Consider the following 24,694-nt stretch of genomic DNA (forward strand, 5'->3'; position numbering starts at 1 on the left):
TGGTAAAATCTTGTAAATCCTCTCTAGTTCTCAGCATATTAGTTCAAATGAGAAATTACGACCTTTAAATGAACAGTGAGAATGCTAATTACTATTGTTATTAGTATCTTGAGTAAAGTAAAATCAGTCAAAAGTTGAAATCAAACTTTTTAGCTCTTTTGTTGAGTCTAAACCTATGCTGGGAATTATGAGGACTTCAAAAGAAGGAGAATAAGTAATTTCTACTTTAATGAGTTTATAAAGATGTCAGAAATAAAGAGCAAGCAATACAAGACAAAACATAATTAAGTGCAAAACTGTGTAAATTAGTTTATAAATGCTGCAGGAAATTTGAAAAACAAGTATATTGTGAACTGAGATAGACATTGAGGTGAAAATTGAACTAGATCTTGAATGATGGGTATAATTTGGATAAGTAAGAGATGAAGCACGAGGATAACAGAGTAGGGAGATTACATGATTAACAAAGTGATAACAATACTAATATTCATTGAGTATTTACTAAATACTAGGCAATTTACATACATTATCTCATTATCTACATAACAATTCTACTGCAGGTGCCCAATGTCACACTGTTATTTATTTCTGAGTAGGAGTCTCACTCTACCACCCAAGCTGGAGTACAATGGCATGCTCATGGCTACCGCAGCCTTGACCTGCTGGGCTCAGGCAATCTTTCCTCACAGGCAGGCACCACCATGCCTGGCTAATTTTTTTGATTTATTATGGAGATGAGGTCTTGCCATGTTACTCAGGCTGGTCTTGAACCCCTAAGTTCAGGCAATACTCTTGCCTCAGCCTCCCAAAGTGCTACGATTATAAGCATGAGCGACTGTCCCTGGCAACACTGCTATTAATAAAAGGACAAGAGATCAAATCCCAGATCTGTACCCCTTCAGAGGCAGACTCTTTATGAGTCATGAATAGATGAATATGGGACATAATTATGCAAATGAGTTTCTATAGTGTTTTATGCATGAAATATTGCATAAAGAACTCCACCAGGCTAAGGATCTACGTTTTGTTTGACAAGTAATAAGAAGCTAATGCAAGTTCTTCAGCAGAAAAGTAATAAAAAGAAATTATACTTTCAAGAAATTAATTTCTCAGCCGGGCTCGGTGGCTCAGCCTGTAATCCCATGCCTTGGAAGGCTGAGGTGAGTGGGGCGCCTGAGCCCACGGGTTCAAGAACCGCTTGGGTAACTTGGTGAGACCTCATCTCTACAATAAATCAAAAATTAGCCGGGCGTGGTAGCGCGTGCCTGTAGTTCTAGCTACTTGGAAGGCTGAGGCGGAAGGATCACTGGAGCCCAGCAGGTCGAGGCTGCAGTGGTCGGGAGCAGCCACTGCACTCCAGTCTGGGCGACAGAGTGAGACTCCAACTCAAAAAAAAAAGTATAATCTCACTTTTGTTTAAATATACATTTTGAAGGACATACATACAAATGTCCATAGTAGTTGTTTCTAAGTGATGGGGCCTAATTTTTTTTTGTTTATTGCTTATTTCTGAATAGTTTGCATTATTCTTCAGGAGAAAACAAAAGTGTATTACTTTTAGAATAGGAAAATAAATTTGCACAAAGGTGTGTAACACACGGTAAAAAAAAAAAGTGAACCTGTGCCAAAAAGACAAGCCCGAAAGCTACGGTAGATGCAGGGGCAGGGGCCTGCCTGAGGAAATGGTATCTGAAACAGAAGTATAGGGACACAAAGACTGTAACAAGCAATTTGTTCCTAAGTAAACCCACTAATGTCTAACATAAATATGTTAAACCATATCCTAAGTCCAAGAATAGATCAACACTCACATTAGTCCATAATATCCCCTCAGGTGCCTGAATTAGGAACATACTTACTATTGACTTTGTTTATATTGCCTTGAATTTCAGCTTGAGTAAGCAGCTCCTCATAAACGTCCCTTTCTCTCTCAGAGTCTTCTGTCTGAGGATGAGAAAAAAGTGTAATTAAGTTAGCTCAGGTGTCTAACAAGACCACAGAAACACATTTAGGTTCCTCCTCCACCATAACAGAATCAAGAATGTGTATGGGTGTGGCTTAAAATTCTTTATAAGTAAGAAAGAAGAGCCTAGGAGTTCAAGACCAATTTAGGTAACAAAGCGAGAACCTGTCTCGACAAAAAAATCAAATTATTATTCCAGCGTGGTGGCAATTTTTTGGGATGATGATTAAATGACCATATACTTTTGTCAAAACTCAAACTGTACACTTAAAATGAGTGAATTTTATTTTACATAAATTATACCTCAATAAAACTTTTGGGCTGGACATGGTACCTCAAACCTGTAATCCCAGCATTTGGGAGGCTATGGTGAGAAGATTGGTTGAGCCCAAGAGTTTGAGACCAGCCTGGCCAACATAGCAAGACTTCCATCTCTACAAAATAAAAATTAAAAAAAATTTAGCTGGGTATAGTGGTGCATGCCTGTAGTCCCAGCTACTTGGGAGGTCAAGGCTACACAGTGAGCTGTGATTCTGCCACAGCAATCCAGCCTGGGCAGAATGAGACTCCAACTCAAAAATAAATGAACAAATAAATAAACCGATTAGAAAGAATAGATGTTCCCATTTTTACCCTGTTTTTGGCATTTGTCATTTTGTCCTGCTTGGCCCGATAAAGTATATCCTGGTAAGTGGACGCCAAGGGCTCTTCAAGATTTACAAGCATGGCATTGGGATTTTTCAAAGCTGCAAACGTGTCGGCTGGAATTCTACGATCAACAGCTTCATTAATAGCAATAACAGCAGCATGTACTAGATAAAAAAGTCAAAGCATAGAACACTGAGATTACTATACAGAGTAAAGGATGTATATTACAGATACAAAACAACACCGCAACCCCCTATTACAGAGAGAGGCTCCTTTTCATAGAGAAATAACAGCTGAGATTGGAGGAATGGCTCCCTGGACCCTATGAGTCTAGTCTCTTCCTTACCATGCACAAAGCCATAGCTCCACCTGTGTGACCCATGCTTGGGACACCAAATTTGGAATCTCACAGGGAAATATTCATTGGAGAGCCTTGCAAGGCACTAAAACGAAGCACTTACTTTCTAAATGCTTTTATTTAAATCAAAATTAATCACTTATTTCCAAATAACAATAGCATAGAAGTCTATACCAGTGTTTACGACAACATCTATGGACATAAATTTGCTAGCTAAATTCGTAATGCCCTAGATCATCACTATAGTTTTAATTACTAGAAAACGTGGCAACATTCCCATCTGAACCCACAAAACTTCTCTCCTCTTACATGCAGCTTCATCTACTGAGAGTTCATTCGCCAGGATGCCCCCGATCTTGCTAAAGGCAGGCATCTGGATCCCATACTTCTCTAGCTCAATCTTCATGTTGTTGATTTCTTCTTCTGCAGAAAAGAATTAAGATCCAGTCAAACATGTTAAGCACTTTTCCGTAACAGATTCCTATAAAACTATAAAACAGGATAAAATGACATCTAATATACTTCTTAGGGTTGTTATACAGATTTAATAAGAACACAGGGAAAGCACTTAACACAGTACCTGGTATATAAAGCATACTCAATAAACATTACCTATTATTATTATTGGCATCAAAAATAACTATAAAGTAAGAAGGTCCTATGGGAAACAGTTTTTTGTTTTGTTTTGAGTTAGAGTCTCACTGTGTCACCAGACTGGAGGGGAGTGGCACGATCTGGGTTCACAGCAGTCTTGACCTCCTGGGCTCAGGTGACTCTACCGCAGCCTCCCAAGTAGCTGGGACTACAAGATGCATGTCACCACACCCACCTAATGTTTTGATTCTTTTGTACAGATGAGTTCTAGCTATATTGCCCAGGTTGGTCTTGAACTCCTGGGCTCAAACGATCCTCCCCACCTTGGTCTCCCAAAGTGTTGGGATTACAGGTATGAGCCACTGCACCCAGGGAAAATAGGTTTTCAAAACTGCCACACAGGCATTTCTTACAATGAACTTATGAATAAAACAGCTTTAATGGGAGTGCAGCAAGTGAATCACAAACTAGTCAATTATCTCAAACGTTACAATCCAAATCACTAGCTGCTATTCAGTAATTTCGTTTCGAAGGCAGAAAGTCAAATGATAAAGAAAACATGTAGAGTTTGACCCTTGCCCCACGTCTGATAAACTTCCCTGGAAGGAAAAGTATCATAGATAAAAGCTTTATTATCCTATCAATTTCTAAACTCCAAGGACTACAAAATAATCAATAGTTTTAAAAGATTTGTGTCAGCCTTTCCCTAACCAATATTCCACTGCCCTTTTCCTCCTCAAATCCCTATCTCTTTAAGCACCTGATTACAGCAAATACACACAGAAACATTTGTCCAAATAAGCCTAAATTTTATAAGTACTAAACTGCTATCGTTGTATAATCTCACTCCCCACTCTACTTCATGCTTTGTGCACTACAGATGCTTGCTGGAAGGGAAAGGGAAAGTCTGTGCTATACAGCTTTTTTCAACATCCCTGAACATTTAATGCTAGACGTTAACATGATTTTATATATTTTAAATAGTATATTGTACGTTAATGCTATTCCCAATTTACATATAAGAAAACAGACTTACTAATCATGCCCACATTATAAGTGAGAGAACAGAGCCTGAAATTCCAAGTTTAGTGTTCTTTCCATCATATTAGAAGTTATTCAAAGCCGGGCTCAGTGGCTCAGCCTATAATCCCGCGCCTTTGGGAGGCTGAGGTGAGTGGATTGCCTGAGCCCACAGGTTCGAGACCCACCTGGGCAGCAAGACCTCATCTCTACAATAAATCAAAAAATCAGCCGGGCGTGGTAGCACATGCCTGTAATTCCAGCTACTTGGAAGGCTGAGGCGGAAGAATCGCCAGAGCCCAGCAGGTCGAGGCTGTGGTGGCCGGGAGTGGCCACTGCACTCCAGTCTGGGTGACAGAGTGAGATTGGTACTGTTGACTCTCCAGGCTATTTCCATATATCAAGCATTTCCTGCCAAGTTTGTAACTCCTTACCTGTGAAGTCAACCTTTCCATACAGGTCTTGAATCTGAGGAGCCAGCCCTAGTTTGAACAGGTACAAACTAGAAGACACAATATGCAAAATGGTTAGGCCCCCAGCTGTTCCTAGCTGCTACACTAAGGGGGAAAATCAGCATAAAGAATGAAATAGAAGCATTCAGAACACAAAGACTCCCAGTACCTACAGTAGTCCCATTTTCAATGACAATACTTTACCTCAGAACCTTTTCTCATTTTACATAACATATTCTAAAAAGTCTCATAAAGTAACTGCAAAGAGTACCAGGCTAGGAAATCAGGAGCCACAAATTCAAGTCCAAGTTCTGGCACAAACTCAATGTTAACACATTAACGATCAGCAAATTTTTCACTTTTCTAATACTGATTGTAGGTGAAAATTTTAAAAACCTGAACCTGGTTGCTGCAAACTTCTGTCATTAAGCTAAGAGAAATGGTCTTTTCTAAATTGTCACCTTTTTCACATTACATCTGAAAGCTGCAGACATAAACAATATTTGCCTCAGACACCACTCTGACTAGCATTCTGGACTTTGTATTTTTATTCGAATTATAAACCAAATATATATTATTCAGAAACAGAATTTTCAAAGACGTAAATTCACATCAGTGGCAACCAGGAACAGAATTTGGAATGACATAAATTCACGTCAGTTGCAACCAAAAACAGAATTTGGAATGACGCAATTTCACATCAGCAATCGCAAATGAATTAATATAATTAATATTAGTTAAGTTTCTTCATTTCTGTTTACATTTCTGTTATCAGCAAGGTTTAAATAACAAGACATCTTAGAAAAGTCTCATGAAAATGATTCAGAGGTCAAACTCAGTGGTTCAACCTGTAATCCCAGCACTCTGGGAGGCTGAGGTAAGTGGATTGCCTGAGCCTGCGGGTTCGAGACCAGCCAGGGCAACTTGGTGAAACCTTGTCTCTACAATAAAAAATTAAAAAAAAAAATAGCTGGGCATGGTAGCACGCGCCTGTAGTTCTGGCTACTTGGAAGGCTGAGGTGGAAGGATTGCTGGAGCCCAGCAGGTCAATGCTGGGGTGGCCATGAGCATGTCACTGCACTCCAGCCTGGGTGATGGAGTGAGACTCCAACTCCAAAAAAAGAGAAAATGATTCAGACAGCAAGTCTTACTTAAACTGAATTCATATTACTGGTGGAAAAGTTTAACCTAGGTAATTTCAGAGTTTTAAATAAAGTATATGTTATATATTTTTACTCTTTAAAAGACAAAAGAAATCTACTAGACTCTTAAGTTCCATGCAGGCAGGGACCATACAAGTCACATTCACCACTGCCTACACAGAGTATAGCAAATATGTATTTAGAAAGGGGGTCTCAAAAAAAAAAAGAAAGAAAGGGGAATCTTGCTATGTTGCCCAGGCTGGTCTTAAACTCCTAGTCTCAAGTGATTCTCTTATCTCAGCCTCCTGAGTAGCTAGGATTACAGGAGCAAACTGCCACGACAGACCAGCGCTAGCATATATTAATAAATATTAATATCTCACAGATGCTTGGATAAATATATAAATGTCTATAAGCCTGTGTTAGGTTAAGTGAATTCTAAAGCCCTTGCAGATAAGAATCAATGGATGAGATCAGAGGGACACTTTATGTGACCAAGACATTGAAAGACTTACAATAAGGGAATTAATTTTTTTTTTTTTTTGAGTTGGAGTCTCACTCTGTCGTCCAGACTGGAGTGCAGTGGCCGCTCCCGGCCACCACAGCCTTGACCTGCTGGGCTCCGGCGATCCTTCCGCTCAGCCTTCCAAGTAGCTGAAACTACAGGCACGCGCTATCACACTGGCTAATTTTTTGATTTATTGTAGAGATGAGGTCTCGCCTGCCCACGCGGGTCTCGAACCCATGGGCTCAGGCAATTCACTCACCTCAGCCTCCCAAAGGCACGGGATTACAGGCTGAGCCACCGAGCCCAGCTGGAATTAAATTTGTTAAAAGAAACAAATCATAGAAACTTAATAGAGTGGTTTACAGTTTTTGCAAATAATCTACAAATGTCAGTATCATCTATATACAAATATGCATCATGCATATTACATTAACAGAACTGGTCAGAACTTAAATTGTGTATAATATAAAAGAAACAAAAACACACCGAGTATTCAGAAAGCACAGCAGAATTTACATATCCACAGCAGCTATCCATGTTCTCAAAGAAATGCAAGCATAAATCATATAAATATGTGGGGCCCCACTTCCCTTGGAAAGGTGAATCTCCTTTTTTTCTCTCTCTCCAATTTACCTTCTAAATAAACTGTATTTTCTAATCTACAAAAAATATATAAATATAAACATGTACATGTCTATAATTACGTGCTTTTCCTTAGAGTAAAACACTCAAGATGGAACCATATAAAGTTCCTCTCTCAGAAGATTTTAAATCTTCTCAAAAATATTTCCAAAGAAAATAACTAACAATTTCCTATACATGTAATATGTTCCCTTATATTTTTTCCCACTAGTTCACCCACTTGCACTCTAAATCAGTAAGAATGTTTTTCTCCAAGAATTTCTTCCTCTTTTATTCCTATTTGTAAATAGGAAAGTGGGTGCCACATTTTCTGAAAATCAAGAATGTCACTTTCACAGTCACAAGAAGAGTGAGTTAACTTTTAATGTCTTTTTTTATTTTTTGAGACAGGGTATCACTCTGTTGCCCAGGCTGGAGTACAGTGGCATGATCCTGACTCACTGTAGCCTCAGTCTCCTAGGCTCAAGCAATCTTCCCACCTCAGCCTCCAAGTAGCTAGGACCGACCACAGGTGTGTGAAACAACAGTCAGTTAATTCTTTCACTTTTCTGTAGGGATGATGTCTTGGTATGTTGCCCAGACTGGTCTTGGTCAAACTGAGGAGCTCAAGTGATTCTCCTACCTCAGCCTCCCAAAGTGCTGGGAATATAGGCTTAAGCCACTATGCCCAGCCCCAATGCCTTTCTTTTTTTTTTGATTAGGAGTCTCACTCTGTTACCCAGGCTGGAGCACAATGTCATCCTCCCAGCCACCGCAGCCTCAACCTGATGGGTTCTGGCCATCTTTCCGCCTCAGTCTTCCAAGTAGCTGGAATTATGTGTGCCACCATGCCTAGCTATTTTTAAAATTTATTGTAGAGATGAGGTATCACCAAGTTGCCCAGGTTGGTCTTGAAACCGTGGACTCAGGCAATCCTCTCACCTCAGCCTCCCAAAGTGCTGGGATTATAGACGTGAGCTACCGTGCCTGGCCTCCCAATATCTTTCAATAATAAATTAAATGTCAGCTGGGCGCAGTGGCTCAAGCCTATATAATTCCAGCACTTTGGGAGGCAGAGGCGAGAGGACCACCTGAGTCCAGGGGTTTGAAACCAGCCTGGGCAACTTGGTGAGGCCTCATCTCTACAATAATAAAAAATATTAGCAGGGTGTGGTAGCATGTACCTGTAGTTCCAGCTACGCAGAAGGATTGCCTGAGCCCAGCAGATCAAGGCTGCAGTGGCCCTGAGCGTGCCACTGCACTCCAGCCTGGGCAACAGAGTGAGACTCCAACCCCAAAATTAATTAATTAATTAATTAAATGTCTTATAACAATATCACTGGCTGGTATAAAAAGTAGAGGAGAAGGTACCATCTTCTTCATCTTTCTTTATTATTAAGAGCATTTTAAGGAGATACAGAAGCTATGAATGGACTTATAATAGCCACTTAGGTCCTCTTACCTGGAATCAAAAGTACTTAGTCTCACACCTGAAACTTACAAACACTAATAGTAAATGGCACTTTCCAATCTCTGCTTCTGCTCTCCCATGCCCACTTTCACAAATAAACTGTTAGCTGCCTATAACAGGCTAGTCTGCAATTGGGCTCAAGATTTCTTTTTCTTTTCATTTTACCTATTTAAGCTGTACTTTGGAGCAACGTGAAGAAACTGCGTTAACCTATCTGGATTCCAAATATTTTTGCTGAATGTGGAATAAACTAGAAGTCATTATGATAGTCTCAAAGATGATAATAAAGACTCTTAAACACAGCATCTGATTAGGAAACATCTAGCACAGGTCCGCAATTCCTTATCTGAATTATTTGGGCCAGATATGTTCAAATGTAGAATTTCTCAGATATTAGAAAGGCTTTACAGTATATACAGTATTATAAAACATCCCCAGCAAGCCCTGGGGCAGCGCCCCCAATCAAATACGTTACTTCTCTGCAAAGAAACATACAAATAATCATACTAGGTAGGTAGCTATTCTAAATAATCTTTATTAATTCTTACCAGATTTTGCCAACAAATGAGCTTACAACAAATGTAAACTTAATTTTCAGAGATTTTGGGGTGTCTTTGAATTTAGGATAAGGGATTATAGACCTATGTAACCCCAAAATCAGTTCTTAGAAAAACAAAACATCAGGGGATATACAAACATATTCAGAATAATGGAGAACTGGGGTCTTATCGCAGAGTGAAACGTTATCTAAATTACAAAAGTAATTTAGTATAACTGAAGTACAGTGACTATCTCTGGAATAACGCCAATCAAGACTTTAAAAAACAAAAATAAAGGCAGGTAGTGAGAAAAACAGGGATATAATCCTTCTCTGTTACTGTTGATCCAAAGGCAGATGGTCCCTTAAGGACCCAATATAGGTAAGGAACCTGCCTTGAACAGAGTTGTGTTTTATCGTAAAAGAATAGACTGCAAGCAGTTATAAAGACTTCCCACATGCTATCAAATGTTGCCAGCCCACCCTTCGGAAAAACATCATAAAGAAGAAATCATAAATCACGAACCAGAAAACATTGCTCTCTCTATATATACACTTTCTAAGCACAGACTGTATTCAAGAAGAATGGAAAACAACAGTGGACTTCCTCTCTTTCTCATTCTGTCTCCATCATTAGAAAGGCATGGTTAATTCTCTATTTCAGAGAACTTGAGGACCTGGGACCCAGGTTACATCGCAGATAGTAGGGGCTATAGAACTAGCAGAGAGAAATTCTGCCAGCTTAGTCTTTGTGTCTGCCAAGTTCAGATATCCACCGTAGGCACAGCCTTCACAAGGTTATCAACATATACAGACCTCATATAACACTACACCAATCTCAATACTGAGAATTAATTTGATTTGAGCTCAGACACATATATTTGAAATTGCTACATTCTCAACACAAGAAATATGAGTTCTCAGCTATGTTCATTCTTTTATGTGTGCCACACTGATTCCAGTGATACCAAAGATCAAGCACAAGTTTGAACGAGAAACTAGAGACAATAGGCTTCTTAAAGATCAATATTATATACACATGCACATATGTCATTAATATTTATCAAGCTCACATACAAGATACTATATAAAAAGAGCAGCCCAAGCAAAGAAATCTCATATTCATGTCCCACTTGCTTCTGCCATCTTTTCCTTTAGTTCTATGGCCATCAAGTAAATTTGCTGAAATTTGATACTACTATAATAAACTATAGCATCCCAAATCCAAAATGCTCCAAAATCCCCTATTTTTTGGCATCAACATGACATTCAAAGTAAATGCTCATTGGAGCATTTTGGATTTCAGATTTTCAACCAGTAAGTATAATACAAATATTTCAAAATCTGAAAAAAACCTCAAATCCGAAACACTTCTGGTCCAAACATTTTAGATAAGAGATAACAACCTGTATAAGCATCTATACCACATCCTGTCCCATTTTCCCTCCAAACATATCACCCTTTCCTTCCAATTTAGCACCTGTTGATTCTAGGAATCTGAAATAAAGTCATATTCTAAATTAAACATGAAATTGTGAAAAAAATCATACTTTGTTTCATGTCCTATTATCTTACTTGTGTTAGTATAAAAATTATTTAATAAAAATTATTTAATGAATGAACAATGGCTTAATAATGGCAAGGACTTAGATCACTAAATGAAACAGACCACACCCCAAATGAAATGCATAGTTCACAAAACATTAAATCAGTCACAAAGATTACACCATGTTTTAAAACAAAATTATCTACTATTATGGGAAAAATAAATCCCTTCTCCACACTCCCTAGAAAAACACTGCTGTTTCACACTTTTTGTTAGGAAAATAGTCTATCCTATCTGAAAATTCTGAAGCTGATGAAAAATCTTTTTCATTCTTACACCAAAGATAATAAGCTACATACTCAATTCAGATATTATTCCTAAATTGCTTATTTTACCAAGAAAATCTGATTACCTGAGTGCATGAATACAGTAGATACACCTTGGCATGTTCTTTCGATCATAGATGTCTGTAGTTTCTGGGTAAAAAATCTGGGAGAAATAAAGGTAGAGTAAGGTATCCAGCAACTAGGTTCATTTGACGTTCACTAACACAAAACTATGGACAGTTAGGAAACATTGTTGGCATTCAGCAAATAACTACATTGGGGTGAACAGACATTTGATCATAAGTACTATAAGGAATAAAATGCTACAATACAAAACAAAAAGTATACTATTTTGGTTAACCCAGTGAATTTCTTGAGGCATGTGAAGGTGATTTATTTATTTCAGTAAAAGAAATGAAATCCAAATCCTAGTCTAATTTAAATCACTGGCAAGTGTAAGAGGCTTTAAGGACCACAATAATTTCTAGTTACTACCTACCATGCCTAGACCAAGTATTAACTAAGCAACAAACGCTTAAGTGCTTTAGTTTGTACAAACTGCTACATTTAGACCTTGAAAAGAACTATAACATTAAAATGTGCTATAATGCTTGGAGGAAGTGGGGAGATATGCAGATGAAGTAGCTAGAATAGAAGATGTATATGGGAATGTGGATGGCAAGTACTTTTCCTTGTGGCAATTACCAAAGTCAATTAATTACTTGTGTTTATCTGTTTGGCTACTCCAACAGACTACACAAGGCATGTGAAAGCAGGGACTATGTCTATGCTATTTACTCATTGCTGTATCTTTAATATCAATCCCAGAGCCAGGGTCAGAGAAGAAGCTCTGTATCTGATGAATTAATGAATGAGTAGAATAGCAACAAAGTAGGTTTAGACTCGGTTTAGACTTGAACTTCAAGATCTATTCTCACATATTGTAATGTGGTACCATACAATTCATCTATAATTTAGGAAAATAAGAGATAATAGTGGATTGCAGAAGTAAAAGATTGAATAATGAGGTGATTAGAAGAAAGTGGATGAGCAATAAAGGCTTAAACTAAGACAGACTGTAAAATTCTAAACTACAGAAGTGAGGGAATCATGATAGAGAGTAAGAGAAGGTCTTCCAAACAAGAGAAATAGCAAAAATAAATAAAACAGAAATAATAATGATGTGTTTGTGAGATAGTAAGGCGATATATCCTATTACTTTTTTTAATGAACAGAATATATTCTAGAAAGTAATGAGAGAAAATAAGGGTAGGATGCAATCAGATGATTATGAAAACCTTGAAAGTCAGACGAGTTTGAACTTGACAAGCAGGACATAAAGAAGTATCCTAGCTTTGGAGCTAAGAATAAAAACACAGCTTTGGGAAGATCAAACTGGAGACCAGACACAGGATATGTTGAATAATGAAGAGAATGGAACTTGGGAGGCTGTTGTAACAGTGGACAGATACAAGAGATATATTAAACAAATGGAGAAGATTTAGGGAATGATGGATCACCGGAGCCCAGCAGGTCGAGGCTGCAGTGGCCGGGAGCGGCCACTGCACTCCAGTCTGGGCGACAGAGTGAGACTCCAACTCAAAAAAAAAAGAAAATATTTCTAGGGAAAAGTAGCCAACAGTGTCAATAACAATAAAGAGTCAAAAAAGGATAAGAACCAAAAAATTATTGTATTAACTTTCTACAATTGGGCTGTATATATAAAAGGATTAGGAAAAACATGCCAATAAACACTGTATATGTATTGTTACTTATATGTCATATATTATATTATGTATAGTACTACATTTTAGCCTAATTCACTTTATTACTCAGAAGTCTTCTGGGCCTAAATCATGTAAGATGGACATATCGAGGATTATAGTCATGATTACCAGTTGTCCCTGGTAAAAGCAGGCCTTTAGTAAATTCTATTTGTTGCAATTGTGGTCCAAAACAATATACTACTGTTAATAAACAAAAAAGGTAATAAAACTATATTATTAGACAGCATCTTGTAGTAACAATACTAATAGCATAGCAAATATTAACAAAGCTTTTAGTACCATTCAAAAGAGATTAAACTGTTATTCTCCATTGGCAATGTAGTATATAAAAAACAGGAACAGGAAGTTACAGGTGCACAGTATATTTCACACTATATAGTATAGTATTTTATACTATATAAAAAAACAGGAACAGGAAGTTACAGGTGTACAGAAAGGTCAAGCAGCTGTAAGAACTTGACGTATAACATTTCCTGACATTTGTGGGGCCTAATTCTCAAACATACCAGTGGCAAGGAAGAAAACTTCAGCACTTTCTGAAAAAAAGAGGACAAAGGCTAGTCTTCTGCAAAGACTGAGCTCTGGATTAACTCAGTTCAACAGACAGGCATGCAACTCAGTTCAACAGACATGCATGATTTATTGTAGAGTTGAGGTCTCTCACAAAGTTGCCAGGGCAGGTCTTGAATCCGTAGGCTCATGCAATCCTCACCTCGGCCACCCAAAGTGCTGGGATTATAAGCATGAGCCACTGCGCCCAGCCTTGATATGAGCTCAGCCTATGCTAAACACAAAATATTTATACTAAGTAGTTTTAGCCACCTCCTGATACTCTACACCTCAATTTTAAAAAAGCTTTCTTTGGCTACAAAAATTTGGACTCTACAGGAATGTATAAAGAAAATAAAAACCACCCCTTAATCCTATCACACAGAAATAAAAATCGTATCTCCTTACAGATTTTCCCTAAGAACACTCACTTCATTCTTATACAAAAATAGTGATTTCATCTTAGCCAGAACACAAACTCTTATAACCTCAAACTGTTTGTCTCCACGTAACACATCAAAGACCCTTTGTTTATATAGGTTGATATCCTTTTTTTTTGAGTTGGAGTTCTCTGTCACCCAGGCTGTAGGGCAGTGGCACGCTTCCGGTCACTGCAGGCTCGACCTGCTGGGCTCAGATGATCCTTCCACCTCAGCCTTCCAAGTAGCTGGAACTACAGGTGTGCCTGGCTTATCTCTTGATTTATTGTAGAGTTGAGGTCTCTCACAAAGTTGCCAGGGCAGGTCTTGAATCCGTAGGCTCATGCAATCCTCACCTCGGCCACCCAAAGTGCTGGGATTATAAGCATGAGCCACTGCGCCCAGTCTTGATATCCTTTTTAATGGCAATAGTATTTGACTGGTTATAACTCAATACCTCTTATAGACCAGGCATGGTGATTCATGCCTATAATCCTAGCATTTTGGGAGGTCAAGATGTGTAGATTGTATGAAGCCAGGATTTTGAGACTAGCCTGGGCAACATAGGGAAACCTTGTCTCTACAAAAAAAAAAAAAAAAAAACTAGCTGGGCATGATGGCATGCACCTGTAGTCCTAGTTACTCAGGATCCTGAGGTAGAAGGATTGCCTGAACTCTAGAGGTTGAGGCTGCCATGAGTCATGATCATCACGATCATACCACCTGGGCCAAAAAGTGAGCCTCTGACTCAAAAATAAAGAAAATACCCCTTAAGAAGAAACATGTAGTTTTCTGTCATATTTTTCAAACAATGATGAAAAAAGATATATATTAGGATATATATCTTTTTGTGCTTATCTGATTATTTTAGGGGCACAAGTTCCTAGAAGTGGACTTTTTAGGTCACAGAATATAAACAGAAAGAACAAAAGAAAAAAAGAATGAAAAGAAATCAATTGATCAATCCATGCCTCTAAGAATGACAACACAGCATGGCCTTTATGGATTCTAGGTAGATAGAGATGGCAATTTCACCAAGAGCAACACTAAAAAAACTCTTCGGCAAAACACTCGAGGATGTACATTCTCATATCCAAGCTACAGCCATCACCAAAAATAGATACAAGAAGTATACTGCCTCTACAAATTGAAACATAAAATGACCCTTCATACTCTCTACATAGTTCTAAAATATTTCCTAAAATCAAATTTTAATGTTAACAACTTTGTGAATAAATGAAAACCACTGAACTTGTATACTTTAAAATGGTAAATCTCATAGTATGTGAATTAATCTAAGGAAAAACAGTTTAATGTAAGGCTACAATTTGCTATAGTAAAAGTAAATATCATCATAGAGAATTTCTCTAGGGTGAAGTGAAACAGGCATGAGGAATATAAAAGAAAAAGAACAAAACCATTTCCTAAATTAAACAGAAGAAATCTTTTAGTACTTAAAAAAAATTCTGAGAATAATTTTACAGGTAGAATGAGAAATGTTATACCAAAATAGCCAGAACTATGACTCTCAGGTAAGTTACCTTAGGCAATCCAATCTCATCCATGGCATTCAACCACTGAATCACATTATCAGTGTGTCTAAAGTGGAGGCCTGTTGCCTAAAAGAAATAAAAGACCATTAGGTACTGTTGGCTACATTGAAGCAAATACTAAGTGAAAAACTCTCCATGCAGAAGTTTCCTTGTGAGACTTTACAAGTTCTCCTTAATTTTGAGGTCATTATCCTCACATTTCAATACAAAGAAGCCAAATCCACATCTTAGCTCCTCTCACTTAGGAACCACCTGTACAGTGTGCTCAATAAACCACGGTGCTTGCAGTTAAATTATCATGGATTCAGTTGCTGGCTTAGCTATCTACTGGTGACACCTGGCATGTCACTTATTCCTTTAGGGGCAGAGTTTTACCATCTAGAACACCTACTTTATGTTTATTGTAAAGATTAAATGAGATAATATATATAAAGCAATTCATGTAATCTGAACACATAGAAGATACTCACAAAAGTATAGCTATTACAAAAATATCAATCAGGGCTTTCATACTATACATAGAGGTATAGAGGTATCCCCCTCTAAGCCTCTATGTCCGCTATTTTTTACCAAGATTTACACTCAAGAGGGGTACAGAAGTAGGACTTCTTTAATTGTTGCTGCAAGGTCTCTACTCTCCTTTTAGTATCTTGCTATTTTGTCTTCAGAACAGCTCCAGAGTTATCTTCAGAATAACTGCTTATTTAAAATTCAACATATAAGTCTTTGCCTTTTAGTTAAGGAAAGTTTCTGCTTAGGATTTTAATTTTGGCTGAGGAAAACACCCTTTCTTGTTTTCCTTTGAATTTAAACATAAAATGTAAAATAATCTCTTTTGACACTGTCTGTAGCTTTACCCATTTGGAGTTTTGGCCCAATTCTTACAGTCAACCACTCTTACATTTGCTCTTAGTTATGTAATCCTCCACTGTCTTTTCCAAACAGGAGTGCACAGATGAGCATCCTATAGGAACTCTGTAGACAACAGAATTCGGTCCTTTTCAATATCCAAACTTGGTTAAGCAGTCTTTTTTCTTTTTTTTAGGGCCACAGGAACCAAATCCTTTCACAGATCTCAGTTTTCTGACATTGGGTCATTTTCCTATTATACCTCAAACTCCAATATTGCAGAGTGATTTTTTTTTCCCCCTAAAATGCTATTGCTTTCAATTTGCCAAGAAATCTCAGTGCTTGGTTAAAATTAGACTTAAAGCAGTAACTTTCCTAGTTACTTCCTCTACTTTCTTAAAGAAGAAAAAAATTCAGCTAGGACTATGAAATTTTTTAGATATACATCATCCTAAGAATTCTACTAGAAATACAAACAGATAAAGTTGTTTTTCTACTATATATTTGCCTTTGCACTAATTTCTCCAATCTGCCAGGCATTTTAAAGGCTATACTTTGATGGAATAAACACGCCTTACACATATTTCTCAATAACTCACACAGAATAAAGTACTCTAACCTTCTCTCTGATGTTCACAGAAATATAAGTATCAAGCAAGGAAGGACTCACCTTATATCTGGTCTGCTCTCGATCATAAATTTTTTTCAGGGACACAACTTTGGGAGAGAAGAAGTTTCCGAGTTTGGCAAGGTAGACCCCATTCCTAAGCCCTTCCTCCAGTTCTGTGGTGGGAGGCAGATCTTCCCCTAGGCATGCTTCCATCCACCTGCACAAATGGAGAGAGGATGTGAAAAAAGAAAGGGAAGGTCAGAACTTTTCCTTTGTAACTTTAAGCTTAATTTCCGTTCTCTCTGGAGAAGCTAAACATGACAGTACTCTTCTATGATCAATTCCGTATACACCCTTGCCCTACCCCAGTCAGATTTCAGAGGCAAGGACCTTAGGAAAATCCCTGAGCATGAACGCCACCATCTTCTCGATCCTACTGTCCTCTGCTGCAGCAACAGAGCCTGCTGGGTCCCCAGATCCTGACTGTCCCATGAACTGCAGACCCTCTTCCAGTCCTTAAATTACTACTTAAGAAGTCCTAAGAAAAACCATTTGTAACTGAAGCCACCATCTCAATTGTTCAGAAGCTTAAATTTGTTGCTGATGTTCTTTTCTAGTTTCAGAATTCAGAATCCAGTGAAATTTCTAGATTCAGGTTTTAAGGAAGTTTGGGGGCTATCAAAACAGAGTTACTTATCTCAGCTGAAATACTACAGAAATTCTTACAGAAGCAGTAAATAAGAGTTTTTCAGGGTCGAGGAGAAGGTTATAAAGAGGAAAAGAAAATTATATTTTTCCTCTAAAATACCTCTCAAGAGATTTCAAGGAAGACTAAGACAAAGCAAAGGAAAGTTTAGTTTCATATATTTTCTACCAACAGAACTGGAGGTAACTAAAAGTCATTTATGGTAATAGTTTTTAGTCCTTGAGTCACAGACTCCTCTGAATATCTGAGGAAAGCTACAGACCCTTCCCAAGAAAAATGCACATATGCTTACATTTTACATTTAATTTTAGAGACTTCACTGACTTTGTAAACCCCAGATTTAAAATCCCTAACTTAAAACTACTCCACTCAAATTTTGCAAGGCTGATACTACCCTCACATCCTTCACCATACTAGAAAAAAAAATTCCCTAAATACTAGACGTTAGCTGGTATGTTTTATTAAAGTGATAAATCTTTGAAAAAACAAATGAAAAAAGCTTTAAGATACAACAGAAGAAGTAAAAATGAGATTCACTGCCACATAAAAGTGAAATATTATGTTTATTAATACTTAGAGATTTAAATTAAAGGGCAAATAAAACTGGAGGAAACATTTGACTATGCCATTCACAGACATATATTCACAAAAATGTATAAGAAAAACATTGACATACCAATAAAAATATAGGCCATATAATATGTAAATATATTTATGATCCTTATGATGCCACTTATTAGTTTTTTATATGTTCTTTATATTAATAAAATTGCTAGAAACAGACTACATTTCCATTTCATTCTTGGAAAATAAAAAAAATGTTAAAAAGAAAGACTACAGAGTATAGAGTATGAATTTATTATAGTTTTACATATTGCTGCTTTTATAATTCAGAATAAAATTTCTTGTATACTATCTTTTCAAACTGAGAATACTACTCAGAATCTCTAAAAAACAATAAAATTAAGCAACAATTTTCCTGTTTTTCTCAGATCCCATAGGACAGTTACTCAGTCCCACTTTCAAATCTATTATATCTTTAAAACAGCTAGCATATTGTACGACACTTAGTAGACACTTAAATAAAGGTTAGATGGATGAGTGGCCCAGAGAATTTTCTGGCTGTTTCCTTTACTCAGTGATAAGCTTCTCCTCTGGCTTTTCAAGTAGTAGAACTTAAATTGTCAGAATGAAAAAAAGTAAACAAATGAGTTTTCCAAAAGAATTATCATAATAACTAAACTAGGTACTAGTTTGCAACTGCTACAAAATCTAAACTAAACCTTTTCAAGAGCCTAATGACCTAAAGGACAAGTGGAAAAGAATGGTAGTTGTTAGTATGGAAAATAGCTGTAGTTCAAGGACACATCAAATAATTGTCTTTCCAATATTTTACTGCTAAAAAGGATACTGGTAAAATCATCTGGCAAACAACTCCTGGCAACCCCAGCTCTCAAGGGACAATCTAACTTGGGCTCTCATTAACAGGGACAAACCTAACAACTTAGCCTAAGTCGAAAACAGTCCTGTAGCACATAATAGCACAAAGAAAAAGCTATTTATTTTCATCTTAAAATGAAGTAAATACGTAGGAAAGACTATGGATAAAGAGCACAGAAGATACTTTTGTCTTGAATCAGGGCCAGTTTACAGAGGCATTTAGTTTTTCTTTCTCTCTAGACTAAAATCAAAATAAAAGGAGGACCCTAGTGACACCTCTTGTAATTCTTTATTTTTGCCTAGGCTACTCTGACTGCTATAAAACAGTCCTGATTAATGACTACACTTAGACATTTCCTATAGTAGGGTAGAACACTTTGCATATCACACAAGCATCAGGTCAGAGGATGAAAGGCCAACTGTGATTTTGTGAAAGGGGATAAGCAGAGGAAGAGAGCTAGAATAAATAGATAAGCCGGCTCAGTGGCTCAGCCTGTAATCCCAGCGCTTTGGGAGGCTGAGGTGAGTGGATTGCCTCAACCCGCGGATTCGTGAACTGCCTGGGCAACTTGGTGAGACCTCATCTCTACAATAAATCAAAAATTAGCCAGGCATGGTAGCGCGCGTGCCTGTAGTTCCAGCTACTTAGAAGGCAGAGAAGGAAGGATAGCTGCAGCCCAACAGGTCGAGGCTGCAGTGGCCGGGAGCGGCCACTGCACTCTAGTCTGGGTGACAGAGTGAGACTCTAACTCAAAAACAAAAAAAAAAGGTAAAATACAGAAGTGTTTCTAAATAACTGCCCCAAACTCAAGGTGCCCTCCAAGTTACCAGGTGTATGTGTGGCTTACCTGCCAGTCTAAGCTGGCAAATCATCTGGCAAACAACTCCTGGCAGTCTAAGCTGTTCCACAATATCACTTGGTTTGTTTATAAGAATAAAATAAGCTAAACAGGACCAAACTGCTTTGAAAAATTAGGGTGCCATGTTACTATAATGTTTAATGTTAGTCCAAGTTTAGATTCTACTCTAGTTTCAAGAAGACATAACAAACCCTCCTTTCAGTCTTTCAATACAGCTAGCATGAGATTTCCCCCCTGCCACTGAATCACAAAGTGTTAGAGCCAGGAACCTAATGTACTTCTAAGTACATTAGGTTTGTTTTTAATACATATCCATTAAATAAAATTATTAGACATTTCTCAAAATTTTATATTTTCCATGTTATTATATAGCTTCTGAAGACTTTAAATTACATAAAAATTTTACCAAGTGCTTAACCAGTTACCTGTTAGACATTTATGTCATTTCTAAATGTTTTCAACCATTAAATAATACTGCAAGGAATATCTTTGCGCACATCTTTGTATTTAGAATTCATTCCTTACGAAAGATTCTTAGAAGTGTAACTCCAGGCCGGGCATGGTGGCTCATGTCTGCAATTCCAGCACTTTGGAAGGCCGAGGCCGAGGCAAGAGGATTGCTTGAGCCTAAGAGTTCAAGACCAGCCTAGGCAACATAGCGAGACCTTGTCTCTACAAAAAAATCCAAAAATCAGCTGGGCATGGTAGCACACACCTATAGTCCTAGCTACCCAGGAGGCCAAGGCGGGAGGATCACCTGAGCCCTGGAGGTTAGGGTGCAGTGAGCCATGATCGTACCACTGTATACCAGCCTAGGCAACAGAGTGAGACCTCAACTCAAAAAAAAAAAGTACAACTCCAAAGTTAAAAAGTAGAAACACTTAAAAGTGTTTTTTTAAACTGCCTAAAGCCTACTCAAAGACTGTACTTACCTGCACAATTTACAAATAAGAATAATAGTACAAATGGTACAAATCTATACCATTTACAAATAAGAATAAGGATTATCCAAAGTCACCTGATAATTAGTGGCAAAGGTGTAGTAACGAGATTAATTCCTAGGTTTAGAATCCTCCTCACTATACCACTGTTGTTCTCATTACATCACCCAAAAAGCCTTAAAGTGGCTGAGTTACACAGGCTTCTAAACCAGGCAAAGTTTTGGATATGCCATGCAGGAAAAAGGCTGGCATCTCTCCGTGTTTTGTCCACTTATTGAAGTTTTAAGTATTTTACCTTCCCTGTAAATTGGTGGTTCACAACTCAGACACAAAACTTTCTTTTTTTTTTTTTTTAAAGCAGAATTTGTTGAGAGGACAGGAAAGCTCCCACAGTGGGAGGACCTGAAGGGGTTGCCCCACAAAACTTTCTTATAAAACTTAACTCATTGGCCAACACAACTTTTACCACTTCTCATGTTTAATCCTGTCCTAGCACTAATCAGAATCTCCAGGTTGGAAGACTCAGTGAAGTCCACCTCAACTCTTTCACTGTCCTCCCACCTTCTACTCCCTCCCCTCACTGATGCCTTAATGCTCCCAAAACAACTCGCCAAATCATGAAGCAGACTGAGCCTGAACACTGACACTGATGTTCAAGGCAACCCATTTCATTTCCAAATCCTAATACTACAGCCAGAAAGTTTTTGTTAAGCCAGAACCAGTTCTCCACTGGCACCGTCAGCTGCCTTCTGGAACAAGATAACATGGAAATAAAAGCATAATGTGACTAGCATTGGCCATGGGCTAAGTAAGAAAAACCTGGATTTATATCCTGTCTGTGGCACTTATCCAAGAAAGACAGCAAGCCACTTAACCAGTTTCTTCATTTGTTAAAAGGGGATAACAACACCTTCCAAATAGGTTTGTTGTGGAGAAGAATAAGATTGCAAATTAAGTACAAAGCTAGCACAGTGCTTGACTGGGTACTGAAAAAGATTTTTGCCTTTCTCTTATGCCATCATATGATGCATCATATGCTAACACTTCTATAAGTAAAATGATGCCAGTTCCTTCAAGCACTTTTCATAAAAAGAGAACAGTAACAGCACCTACCTATTGAATGTTTGTGAGAATTAAGAGAGAATACAATTGGGCATAGTGGCTCACTCCTGTTGGCCCAGCACTTTGGGAGGCCGAGGCAAGAGGATCTCTTGAGCCCAGGAGTTCCAGACCAGCCTGGGCAACATAGTGAGACCTCACCTCTAATATAAAAAAAATTTAAAAATAAAAAATCTCTCTGCTCTGGCAAGAAAAATAAGTAAAAATAAAATAAAAATTTTTAAAAGGCCAGGCACGGGCAACCCTTTCGGGTCTCCTCTCTCTGTGGGAACTTTTCTGTCCTCTCAATAAATCCTGCTTTAAAAAAAAAAAAAAAAGGCCCAGCTCACACCTGTAATGCCAGCACTTTGGGAGGCTAAAACAGGAGGATTGCTTGAGCTTACGAGTTTGAAATGAGCCTAGGCAGCACAGCAAGACCTCATCTCTGTCAAAAAATTAAAAATTAGCCAGGCATGGTGGTACATGCCCGGAGTCCCAGTTACTCAGGAGGCTGAGGCAGAAGGATCGCCAGAGCTCAGGAGGTCGAGGCTGCAGTGAACTGTGATCCTGCCACCGCACTCCAGTCAGGATGACAGAGTGAGACCCTGACACAAAAGAGAGGTGGGAGGGAGAATGAATACACATAAAGTGCTTAGAACAGTGTCTGGCACAAAGTAAGCACTTAAAATGTTACTAGGTATCACCAATAGTGTTAGACATGATTTCCTAGCCCCTCACATCTTTCTTGCTCATCTCTGAACATTCTCCAACTAAACACTATGTCCCAGGTATGGTCTGATTAGCCTAAAGTGGAACAAGACTATCACCTTCTTCATTCTGAACACTCCAAAACCACAAACAAAGCCTTAGATTACAATATTTTATTACATGTTTCTAATCCATAGAAATTCATTTTTTTCCAAATAGAGTTGCTAAATCATACCTCTACAATTCCACATTAAAACCATTATCTATACTCATCACTATTATATTTCTTTGTGTTAGATTCAGTCAATTATCCCTAATGCCAGCATCTTTTGGGATTCTAATTCTGTCACCCAAAATATTAACTTCTCTTCCAGCTTTATATCACCCACAAATGTGAATAGTTTTAAAGAATGAAGAGGAACAGCCATAAAAAAGAATGAAATTGTGTCCCTTGCAGCAACATGGATGGAGCTGGAGTTCATCATCCTAAGTAAACGGACTCAGAAACAGAAGACCATACCATATGTTTTCATTCATATGTGGGAGCTAAAGAGTCACAAAGACAGAAATAATATTATAAACACTGGGTACACCAATGGGGGGGTATGGGTCAGAAACTACCTACGATGTTCACTATCTGAGGAATGGGTCATCTGAGATCCAATCCCCACCACAATATGTTCATATTATGAGTATGCATGTATAGCCCCTGAATCTAAAATAACAACCTTTCTGGGATAGTTGTCAGATGAGCTTGGTATGGGAACCCCTTGCTTAGAACAATCTATTAAGGTTATGAGATCTACTGAAGTATATTTTGTTGGCTGTGCATCAGTGATTTTTCATGAGTCTATAGGAGGATACATTATTTGTTCAAGGCTTTTTGGATGATTTGTGTTCTGATAAATTACTAAATGACTCCTCTATCTGATCCTGCAGCATATGAACTAGCTTTAGTAGCCAAATGAGTTAGGGCAAGAAAGAATGCCAATTGATTTGAGCAGACTCATGTTCCCAGAACAGAAGAAGGATGCTGGTAGCCTGTGCCAGTGGTGACCATCATTTAAAAAAAAGATCACACCTGTAATCCCAGCACTTTGGGCAGCGAAGGTGAGAGGATTGCCTGAGCTCAGGGGTTCGAGACCAGCCTGGACAACATAGTGAGACCACATCTCTACAATAAATCAAAAAACTCATCAGGCATGGTGGCCTGTAGTTTCAGCTACTTGGAAGGCTGAGGTGGAAGGATTGCCTGAGCCCAGATGGTTAAGGCTGTGGTGGCCAGGAGCGTGCCCCTGCACTCCAACCTGGGTGACAGAGTAAGACTCTGACTCAAAAAAAAGAATGAGTTTACCAAATAGCCAAGACAGAGAAGGCGTCCAAACAAAAGAAACAATAGGTACAAAGGCAGGGAGAGGCATGAGAAAAAAAGGTGTGTCACAGGGTAGCTCAGCACTGCCACTAATGAAAGGGGAACAACAGGAGGAAATTTATAAGTCAGTAAAGTTGGATCATGCAAGGCTTTGCCATGCTAAGAAACCTTCTTCCTAGTAGTGAGGGACACTGAAAGATGACCTGATCAGATTTGTTTCATAAAATCACTTTGACAACCATGTGGGGTCTTCTAAATTTTCTTCGTTAGCAAACAAGTACACATGTTAACAAATAAACCACTTTGTTTTTGGTTTTGATTTATTGTAGCGATGAGGTCTCGCCAAATTGCCCGGGCGGGTCTCGAACCCACGGGCTCAGGCAATCCACTCACCTCAGCCTCCCAAAGCGTGGGATAACCACTGTTTTTTTAAAATTCGGACATCATATCAAATAGTGACATCAGCACATCCTACATGTGACCAGGATTATCAGCAGAGACCACAAATAGAGCTCAGCAACAAATCTCTTCTATTTCTTGTATCTCTCACAAGAGGTGACGAAAGTGGCAAGCAGAGTCTTGGGCCTTTGTCTCTCAACAAGAATATAAACATTC

At 38.2% G+C, this 24,694-nt stretch overlaps 1 protein-coding gene across 1 annotated transcript in view; it reads right to left on the reverse strand.

Moving 5' to 3' along the window:
• Window positions 1–24,694, reverse strand: part of IQGAP1 (IQ motif containing GTPase activating protein 1) — a 112,898-nt gene that overhangs the window by 61,093 nt on the left and 27,111 nt on the right. The window contains exons 2-8 of the mRNA XM_021713112.1: window positions 17,015–17,171; window positions 15,484–15,561; window positions 11,274–11,350; window positions 5,018–5,085; window positions 3,279–3,392; window positions 2,597–2,775; window positions 1,860–1,944 (exon numbers count right to left, since the gene is read on the reverse strand). Coding sequence (XP_021568787.1) covers window positions 1,860–1,944; window positions 2,597–2,775; window positions 3,279–3,392; window positions 5,018–5,085; window positions 11,274–11,350; window positions 15,484–15,561; window positions 17,015–17,171 — 758 coding nt within the window. The remainder of the gene's footprint in view (window positions 1–1,859; window positions 1,945–2,596; window positions 2,776–3,278; window positions 3,393–5,017; window positions 5,086–11,273; window positions 11,351–15,483; window positions 15,562–17,014; window positions 17,172–24,694) is intronic.

The sequence above is a fragment of the Carlito syrichta genome, unplaced genomic scaffold, assembly GCF_000164805.1.
Source record: "Carlito syrichta isolate Samal-C Ts95f unplaced genomic scaffold, Tarsius_syrichta-2.0.1 Scaffold304234, whole genome shotgun sequence".
NCBI lineage: Eukaryota > Metazoa > Chordata > Mammalia > Primates > Tarsiidae > Carlito > Carlito syrichta.